The following is a 10,543-nucleotide window of genomic DNA, read 5'->3' on the forward strand; positions in this document are numbered from 1 at the left end:
AGGGAAGTCTCATTGTGTTGTGTAAAATTCCATTTGAGGTTTTTACAAAGCCTTTTCTGCTTCTCCAAATAATATATTCCATCAACCTTCTTATATAGATACATTTTAACACAGTTTCAAATATTTAAATGTCATAAATAAGAGTAAAAACGCAAAAACAAAACATTGCCCGTTTAATTTATTTGACGTTTGTTTTTTTTCTGTGCACAATAAATGTGTCTGTATATGCAACAGGTCTATATGCAATATGCAAAAAATGTGTAAACATCATTTAAACAAATGTGGTAACATTTTAAGTTTATAATAATTATATACTGTACTTGAAACACATTTCTTTTATGAAAAATAATATTTACATTACTGTACATTCGTTAAGAATTTACTGGGGTAAATGTTTGTTTTGGACTTTTTTTTTTTTTACTGCTGATCACCTATTTACATAATTTTAAAAACATATTTTAAATATTTAAGCCTGGTTATCATGAATAGAACTCTCATAATCACAAAGTTACAGCAAAGTCAATCATAGAAAGTAAGTTTTAAACATTGTTAAATTCCTTTACAGAGATGACGCTGACGGTCGTGGTGTGTATTCAGACTAACTGGGGACAAAACAGGAAAGGACACAAAGTGAAGGGGAATGGGTGGAGATGTGTTCCTGAGTGTTTTCCACTTACTTCATTCATCACCCAAACAGTATTAGGCAGTCACAGAGAGCAGTTTTGTGCAGCCGCTCACCGACTGACTGCTGGAAAGCCTAACTACACAACACAGCAGGACCGAGCAAACAAATCCCAACAGTTGCTTCTGCAAGAACAAGTATGGAGGTAAATTATGATGGTGTTTTTTATTGAGCGCTTGTATTGCTTTAAAGATGATCTAAGGTTAATGATGTAAAATAAAACTTTTGTTGTTAAATGCTTGGTAATAAAAAAAATAGATACATATTGTTACAACTTGATCTATAGAGATGCTGCACTTTCTACTAAACTTTTAACATCTCTGACCAGAATCAATTTTGTTTAAGTTGAAAAAACAAATTATTTGGTCACTCACCCCAAGTTTATATTTGTGTGAGACCCTAAACTGCTAGAAATTGTGACTATGACCAGTAGCCTGACCGAACAATTGTGAATCCAGCTGCAGATTCTCCAACAGAAACAAGGAATTTAAAGCATGTTGTTTGCGCTGTGCTGCACAAATATGCCAAATTTTAACCTATTAAAATGTGTTCATGTTGAATCTTGGGCTATATTGAAGTGATTTGATTTAATGTTTCTTTATTTCTTTTTAAGCATGGATCCAGAATTCTTTATGAAAAACAATAGATGGTATGATCCACAAATATTTGCCTGGCAGGAAGTTGGATCTCAGGATGTTTTTGGTTTCCTCCTTTTCCGTCTCTTAAAACAATAGCTGCTAAACAGCTTGATGTCTGGTTCATGGCAGACATTTTAATTTGGGCTACTAAAATCCTAAAAATACATAAATTGCTCAGATATTTAAATCAGACCTAGACTTTGGCTCCAAGTCAACTTAGTGACAAGCTGATGGTCACAAAGTACCTATGATCCAGTTTAAGATAAGGTATTTTTTAATTAAGTTTTGTATTTTGTGTAGACATTCATCTGGTTCTATCTTTTAAATTTGGAGCTTTTCATACCTCAGTGATTCATAGTTTAGAGACGCAACAAACAAAAACGTACCTCTGGAAACTTATTAAATAATAAGTGAGAATTCAGCCAAATAAAAACTTGGAAACAGCTTCAGAATGCCTGAAGAGCCATTTTAAAAGGTTTATTTCTTGAGAAACAAAAGTAAAAAATGAGAGGGCTGACTCATGTGACCTGTGAGCACCAGTTAACTGAGGTAAACCAAATCTCGGACAGAACAGACAGCATTAACGGGAGAAAACTCTGTAAATACAGATAAATGTTGCTGAACTGTCAGTGTGAGAACTTCATAACAATCCACCTCCGTGCCTCTGTAGGACTCCAGACGGAGCAGATGTAACAGCCTCGACACCAGCTCAGTTTTTAAAAAGGAGCTGCTGATCCCAGGAAACTACGAAACCTTCGACCCCGAGGGCTCCGACCCTCTGATTAACCTCGAGCCCACGCCAGCAGAGGTTGCACAGTGCGAGGCTGAAGTGGGCCTCCTGCTCAGCTTCATCGCTGATCTGAACAAGAAGATGGGCTCACTAAAGGCTCCGAGGTGAGGCCCATTTACCAACAGATGAGTGAAGCTAGTGCAGCACTCTTAACAAAGTTAAAAACATCTGTTTTGTGTTCAGCATGAGGCTTGTTCCAATTTTTTCCAGTGAACCAGGTGATCTGAGATCACCAAGTCCATCCAGGCCTCTAGTTCCAGACCTTCTGTCTCACCGTCTGGTCAGGAGCAGCCCAGACAGGAATGCTGCGTCCATCATCACATCTAAACACCCACTGACCAACCAAGGTGAAGCCACCTTTGTCTGAGCCAAGCTAACTCATCTGGGCTGAATGTGCATTTAAATGCACCTCTGCTTCTCACCCTCTAGGAGGCGGAGGTGTCGTCTGGACCAAACTGGAGGAGGTTTTATCATCAGTGGAAGACTCCATCAGCTTTAGGAGGACATGGGCTGCTCCAATCACAGCCTCTGACCAGAACAAACACAAAGAGCACCTGAGAGCAGCTCAGGAAAACTGGGCTAAAGCCACTCAGGTAATAAACTGTAACCCAACAGATGTGTTGTTCAAAGGTTTGATTATACAGATGTGTTGTTCAAAAGTTTGATTACAGTTGTGTTGTTCAAAAGTTTGATTATACAGATGTGTTGTTCAAAGGTTTAATTATAGAGCCGAAAAAAAATCTGTTGAGGAATGAATTGTTAAAGCTAAAATTAGCAGAAGAGGCTAAGATTAGCAAAGCAGTAATCAAAAGTTCTAATTTGCAAAACAGTAGCTAAAATTGACAAGGCAGTAGCTCAAATCTAACACCAGCAGAGCAATAACTGCAAGCTAAATTTAGCTAAATGGTAGCATAAAGTCAAAACCAGCAGAACAGTAGCAACAATTATACGTAGCACAACAGCAGCTGTAGTTAAAATGTGCAGAACAGAAGCTGAAAACTACTGTAGCTAAAACAACGACCAGCAAAACAGCAGCTAAAAGCTAAAGTTAGCAAAACTGTAAACAAAAGGTAAATGCTGCAAAATGGAGCTAAAACCTAAAATCATCAAACCAAGAGCTAAAAGATAATTTTGAATAAACAGTAGCTAAAATATAAAATCAGAAAAACTGTAGCTAAAAGCTCAAATTAGCAAGCTTTTAGCTAAAATCGAAAAGGTGCATAAGAAGATAAAAAATAAAGCATGTATATTAAAACTGATTTCAGAGACAATAAAGTTTTGAATACCTCAGTGGGTTTTTATGGTGATGTTTTAAATAAAATTTAAAAACTGATCAATAAATATAATTATAAATGGGAAAACAATATTATAAATGCTGACTCAGCATTCCCACAATTAAACGAATTGTACAAATGTGCTTATAGGCCTCTTGTCTTGAAAATAATGTACAAGTTGTTTAAAATTCACAAACAGAAAGAGCTCTGCGGTATCCATCTGTGCTTTTTCAACCATTTTGAGAAAAACAAAGTCACCTTTTAAAAGTTGTTTATTAATTGTAGATACTGGAGGAGATGGAGAAGGATTTTGGGATCTCATGTCCGTCAGGCATGCCAAAGGACCCGAACCTGGACAACTTGTTGGATGCAGAAAAACCCGAGGCTGTTCCCAGAAACACTCTGCAGGAAGGGTTGCAGAGAACACCAGGCTCAGTCTGTCCTTCAGAAGAGGAGATAAACAAGGTGGAATTATTAGATAAATAAAATAAATAGCTATTTTAAAGGGGGGAAATATGGGTGTTCAGATGACAAACCTGCAGGAGACTTGAGCTTTTTGTTTTAATAATTTAAAACACTTTATGGTTTTAACAAAGAACAAATGGAGCCGTTTATTTTATGCTTTCAGCTGACGGGCCTCCACAAGGTCTGGAGGTCTGGCAGCTTGTCTCCTTCTTACAGGCCTCCTTCTGGGGCTCGCAGTCCAGACTGGGCTTCTCCTTCCTACCCTGGGTCACCTTTACCCTACAGAAGGACGTCTCGAGCAGTAAAACCTCTGTCTTTGGGCGGGGACGGGTGTCTGGGCTCCGTCACCTCAAACAGTCCGTGTCCCAGCCCCATCGGTCTGGAGTCTGAAACAGAGCGACTGAACAGGTGAGTCCAAGAAGATCAGAAATTAACCGGATCACAATGACGATCTGTCCAGGCTCAAATCAGGCGCTCAGCTGTGTGAAAAGGCAGATTTTAAGGCTCAAAGGAGTGAAGAGACAAATTTTCCACTTCACAATCAATGGCAAAGACATTCATGAAAATTTCTCACAAAAACAAAAATCCTATTAAGCATGCACAAACGTTATTTGCTATCAAAAGCAACAATATGACAGCTCAGTCACTGAGGTTGTTTTAGTGAGAGGAATCAATGTCCATTTGATTTGCATGAAAGCGCCATCAGAAATAATGACAAACTTTTAGACCAAAGGCTTGAAGATGCAGTTATGTTTTTTTAATGCTTCAAACAAAACTTAATAATTTTATTGTTTGCTTTACTTCTCTCTGTCCTGTTGTGTCAGATGCATTGAGAGGCTGAAGGCCAGAAACGAACGTCTGACCGCAGCTCTGGAGCGAAGGAAGGCCGAGTCGGAGCAGATCAGCCTGAAACTAAACCGACTGGAGACCGACTGCTCGGCCCTGCAGCTGCTTCTCAGATACAGGTCTGCACCAGAGTCTGCACACTTCTGTCAGTGTGGCGGACCTGTTTAAAACAATTCATGGATCACTGGTCTACTGGTATTTTTTTGCATCTTTATTTTGCCCTTTGTGCTCGACAGTGAGGAGTGCGAGGAGGCCTACAGTGAACTGCTGTCACTTTATGAGACCAAAAGGCAGCAAAGCTCTCCTCTGCAGACAGACTCAGCAGGTGTTTCACTGTTTCACTGCTGTGTAAGATGACTGACACACACAAACGACACAGTTTGAGTCGTCTATTTTTTACCTTTTAGAACCAGTCGGTGACAAGCAGCAGGCTGACAGTCCATCAGCTCAGCTCAGGAAAATGGGAACTGAAGAGTTGTCCACCTCCTTCTCCACAACAGGAGTCATAGAAGCGACACAGGCACAAAGTCACACAAGTCCAACAAGTCAGAGGTGATCATTATCAGTTCGCAATCAAGTAGTATGGAGTACTTTAAAAGATTATTAGACATTTCATTTCCTTGTTATCCCACAGGACACCTGACCCAGTGGATCGGGAAGTAGCTCTCCGGCAACAAATTAAGCGCCTGAGGAAGGAGCGAGCAGCCATTTGTCTGCCTAAGCCGGATCTGGGAGCAGAGAGCAGACCACGCTCAGAGACTTGTCCAACAGTTGGGACAAGCTGGGGCCATGTGCCAAAGGACAACGCCAAACCTCCTGAAAACAAGAGGGAGAAAGCTTCCCTCTTCTACGAACTCATCTCAGTCAGGGTGGGATCTGGGTGTTTGTATTTGCTTTAATGCAAATCCACAAAAAATAAAAAGCTTCTGTGTAATTTATATATCTATATTTTGGCACTGATTTTAATAACTGTAACATAAACTCATTTTAGAGTAGCTGAAATAATATAAACATTTAAAATCAGAGAGAAAAGTTACAGATTTGCAACCTGAGAGTTGCTACTTGATGCGCTTTTTGGAACTATTTACCAGCATTACTTTAAAGTTTATTTCTGTCTTTGTCCAGGAGGAGATGTCAGATCTGCGGGCTCTGATCCGCCTGAAGGAGAAGGACCTGAGGTGTCTTGAGTGGAGTTTAATGGGTCAGAAGTCCCAGGGAGCAGCAGGAGTTTTTATCCCAGAGAGTCTCAGAGAGGAGGCCGAACAGCAGGTACTGCAGCTATCAAAGCTTTTTTTTTTAAACGTGCAAATAATAGGAAGTCAAGGTGAAACGACCAAGAGGGAGCAGAGGGCTCTGACAGACCCGATTCAAATCTGGCTGTCCCACGTGGGAAATCACACATGCACCAAAGCAGAATCCCAGCAGGCCGAGGTGGATATTTTAGTTCCTCAAGGTCTTCAGCCCGGCTGCACTAAGACACACCAAACCACTCACCTCCGTCACTGTCAAACGACACAAAAACTGAATCTTTTCTTTCTGAAAGCAACCGAGCATTTAATAAAGTGAGTAACTGCACTTTTCAGATTAAAATATACAGTAGTCCCTCATTTATCGCAGGGGATCTGTACCCTGAAGCCCCGCGATAAGTGAAAAACCACCAAGTAGGAATAGTAGTACAAGTAGTAAGTGGTAGTTTAGTATGTATATATATATATATATATATATATATATATACTATATGTGTGTGTATAAATGTGTTTTAAACCCTTCCCACACTCTTGCAGTATTCTAAACAATGTTTCTAAACTCTAAATGCTCTAAAAGAGCACAGAATGTCATGAAATCAGCTCTCTGCCTCCGGCTGCACTCTTGGCCACGCCCACTTCTCGGCTCTGCACGGAGATCAGCTGATCAGCTGCAGGAGGAAGCTTCTCTCAGAGCTGTGGACTGCACACAGGTGCTAAATAATTTAAAATAATTTATTTAAAAAAAAAAATTTTAATCCATGCCAATTGTGCGGCTCATCCATCAATCAGCCAATTGTGTGTCATGTCCAATTTTACCTTGAAAAATAGCGATCGAGCGAGTCTGGAGAAAACCATCAGTGAAGTAGTGAGGGACTACTGTACTTGTTTTTGTAAACCAGACAGCTACAAGTAGAGATAGAGCATTTTAAAACTTTGTTTCAACCTAAATCTCAAACAGGCTCATTCAGCAGCAATGATGCAACATTTTGAAAAACCCACAGTGTCTTCTGTCACATCACAGCAGACTGCATCTGGAAAGCATAAAGCAATGCAACTTTAAACTACAAATGAGATACAGTGGAGAGAACAAGTATTTGATACACTGTTGATTTTTCAGGTTTTCCCACTTGCAAAGCTTGTAGATGACTGTAATTTTTATCATAGGTACTCTTCAACTGTGAGTGATGGAATCTAAAACAAAAATCCAGAAAAATACAATGTATGATTTTTAAATAATTAATTTCCATTTTATTGTGTGAAATAAGTATTTGATACACCAGAAAAATGAAACTTAATATTTGGTACAGAAACCTTTGTTTGCAATTACAGAGATCAGACGTTTCCTGTAGTTCTTGACCAGGTTTGCACACACTGCAGCAGGGATTTTGGCCCACTCCTCCATACAGATCTCCTCCAGAGCCTTCAGGTTTCGGGGCTGTCGCTGGGCCACACGGACTTTAAGCTCCCTCCAAAGATTTTCTATGGGATTCAGGTCTGGAGACTGGCTAGGCCACTCCAGGACCTTAAGATGTTTCCTACGGAGCCACTCTTTAGTTGCCCTGGCTGTGTGTTTTGGGTCGTTATGCTGGAAGACCCAGCCACGACCCATCTTCAGTGCTCTTACTGAGGGAAGGAGGTTGTTGGCCAAAATCTCACGATACATGGCCCATCCATCCTTCCCACAATATGGTGCAGTCGTCCTTTCCCCTTTGCAGAAAAGCATCCCCAAAGAATGATGTTTCCACTGCCATGCTTCACGGTTGGGATGGTGTTCTTGGGGTTGTACTCATCATTCTTCTTCCTCCAAACATGACGAGTGGAGTTTAAACCAAAAAGTTCTATTTTTGTCTCATCAGACCACATGACCTTCTCCCATTCCTCCTCTGGATCATTCAGATGGTCATTTGCAAACTTCAGACGGGCTTTGACATGCGTTGGCTTGAGGAAGGGCACCTTGCGTGCACTGCAGGATTTTAATCCTTGACGGCGTAGAGTGTTACTGATTGTTTTCTTTGAGACTGTGGTCCCAGCTCTATTCAGCTCATTGACCAGGTCCTGCCGTGTAGTTCTGGGCTCATTCCTCACCTTCCTCAAGATCAATGATGCTCCACGAGGTGAGATCTTGCATGGCGCCCCAGACCGAGGGAGATTTTCCGTTATTTTGTATTTCTTCCATTTTCTAATAATTGCACCAACTGTTGTTGCCTTCTCACCAAGCTGCTTGCCTATTGTCCTGTAGCCCATCCCAGCCTTGTGCAGGTCTACAATTTTATCCCTGATGTCCTTACACAGCTCTCTGGTCTTGGGCATTGTGGAGATGCTGGAGTCTGATTGATTGAGTGTGTGGACAGGTGTCTTTTATACAGGTCACGAGCCTAAACAGGTGCAGTTAATACAGGTAATGGGTGGAGAACAGGAGGGCTTCTTAAAGAAGAACTAACATGTCTGTGAGAGCCAAAATTCTTACTGGTTGATAGATGATCAAATACTTATTTCACACAATAAAATGGAAATTAATTATTTAGAAATCATACATTGTATTTTTCTGGATTTTTGTTTTAGATTCCATCACTCACAGTTGAAGAGTACCTATGATAAAAATTACAGTCATCTACAAGCTTTGCAAGTGGGAAAACCTGAAAAATCAACAGTGTATCAAATACTTGTTCTCCCCACTGTAAGTAAACAATCTAATTGAACTTGCTTTTTCTTTCTTGTCCACTACATTTCAGAGATTTTGTGAGAATGCTGCCAAAGTTGGCTGCGACGGAGAACTCAGTCCTCTAACCAGATCCATTTTCAAAGACCTACAGGCAGTTCTACAGAGGTGAGAGTTTACAAGCAACACAAAAAGGCTACAACTCTGTCAATTTTTACTGATATTGAACTAATGTTTGATGTGATAGTAAATAGAGTCATCTTCAACTTTGAGAGCTCACATTTCGCAATATATGCATGACTGCATCTACAAGGCTGGACCAAAACAGCTGTAACACCGTCCAGTCCACTCAGTATTTCAATCTGTCATGGAAGGCCTTGGACAATACGAATACCTTTAAGGCAGGGGTGTCAAACTCACTTACAAAAGGGGGCCAAAATTAAACCTTTTTCAAACCAAGGGCCAGTTTCAGAATTTATATTAACTCAAGTTAGAAACCAAACATCTGTTCTTGGTGGCATGTTCCTCAAAAAGAGTTTGATTGGTCTCATTTGACGTTTGTCTGTTGCACTTTCAACATCATAATCAAAGATTACTGAAAAAATTCAAGAGATAGAAGTATTTTATGTTTCACATATCATCTTGGGGGCCAGATAAGATGTCAACGAGGGCCACATTTGGCCCTCGGTCCTTGAGTTTGACATATGTGCTTTAAGGAATGCTAAACCTTTCATTTTAAACTGTATACGGCACAAAAAGGAGCTATAAGGTAGAGAGTTGTTACTATAATATATATTTATCCTTGGAAAAATTTTAAATGAAGAGAAAATGTGGTCAATTATCACCCCAAGTCAATTCAGGTCATCATTTATTTCTATAGCACATTTAAAAATAACATAATCATTTACAACCTAGGACTAAAAACAAGAACTTTAACAAAACATTAAAACATTGATAAAACCAACGTTTACAACTAGTCATTTTCTATTAAGCACCCTTTTTTTTTTCAGAATAAAAGATGATGTATCCAATTTTAGTTTTCTTTATGGTTTTGTTCTGTTGCTTAGTAACAGCTGCAGAAAGAAAAGCAGACATGGACGTAAAGAACACGTCATTTTTCTTTGTGCGGTCCTTCAAAGCTTCATCTTTCTCCTCTAACCTTGAGTAATGAATACTTTTTTAATTCACCCTCATTGTAAAGTAAAGCAGGGACAAAATTATGTGAAAAACAAGTTTTTTATTCATAACTTTTGTAATACAGGGAGTAAACATGTTAAGTGACTGAAGCAAAATGCTTTGACTATTATTGTTTGTTCCCAGGGAACAGGCACTGAAGAAGAGGCTGGGGATGATCCATGACTCTCTGACCACAGCTCTGACAGACGGCGCCCCCAACAGGAAGGACAACGCAGAGCAGATTGCTCGCCTCACACAAGCTCACAGGTAAAAACCATAAAGAGTCGCTGCTCTGGCTGTTTTAAATGCACTAAACCAGATGTGGTGTCCCTCCTTCCAGCAAAGCCTTGAGCTCGTACCGACAGATTCGCAGGAAGTATCGTGAGCAGGTGTGGAGGCTGGAGCAGAAGGTGGCAGCCATGATGGAGAGGCACAACCAGAGTGAAGCAACTAAAGATGCAGAAGAAGCTGCGGAGTGGAAGAGAGAAGAGACTGTTTTATAAAAGACTGTTCAGCTCAAGAATCATCTGCCCTTGAAGCCAAAAGTTGTTCACATTGGCAGCATGCGCAATTCTGATAAAAATATGATGCGTAATGAAAAACCTGCAGCAGTTTTTCTTACATCAATTGTACACACAGAGCCTTCTAAACGTATTCATAGCTCTTGAATTTTCACACATTTTGTCACGTTACGTCAAACTTCAAAGTATTTTATATGTTAAACCAGCATAAAGTATAGTAAATGATTCAGTTTTCAAAATGTTTG

At 40.0% G+C, this 10,543-nt stretch overlaps 1 protein-coding gene across 1 annotated transcript; it reads left to right on the forward strand.

The window, feature by feature from the left end:
* Window positions 1–821: 821 nt before the first annotated feature.
* On the forward strand, window positions 822–10,280 carry ushbp1 (Usher syndrome 1C binding protein 1). The gene is made up of 14 exons (XM_037697840.1): window positions 822–827; window positions 1,991–2,214; window positions 2,321–2,457; window positions 2,543–2,703; window positions 3,670–3,849; window positions 4,013–4,257; window positions 4,674–4,814; window positions 4,932–5,020; window positions 5,103–5,247; window positions 5,330–5,564; window positions 5,821–5,964; window positions 8,675–8,769; window positions 9,922–10,044; window positions 10,118–10,280. The coding sequence occupies exons 1-14, from the start codon at window positions 822–824 to the stop codon at window positions 10,278–10,280; spliced, it is 2,088 nt and encodes a 695-aa protein (XP_037553768.1).
* Window positions 10,281–10,543: the final 263 nt, after the last annotated feature.

Source organism: Nematolebias whitei, chromosome 3, assembly GCF_014905685.2.
Source record: "Nematolebias whitei isolate Nwh7 chromosome 3, NemWhi1, whole genome shotgun sequence".
NCBI lineage: Eukaryota > Metazoa > Chordata > Actinopteri > Cyprinodontiformes > Rivulidae > Nematolebias > Nematolebias whitei.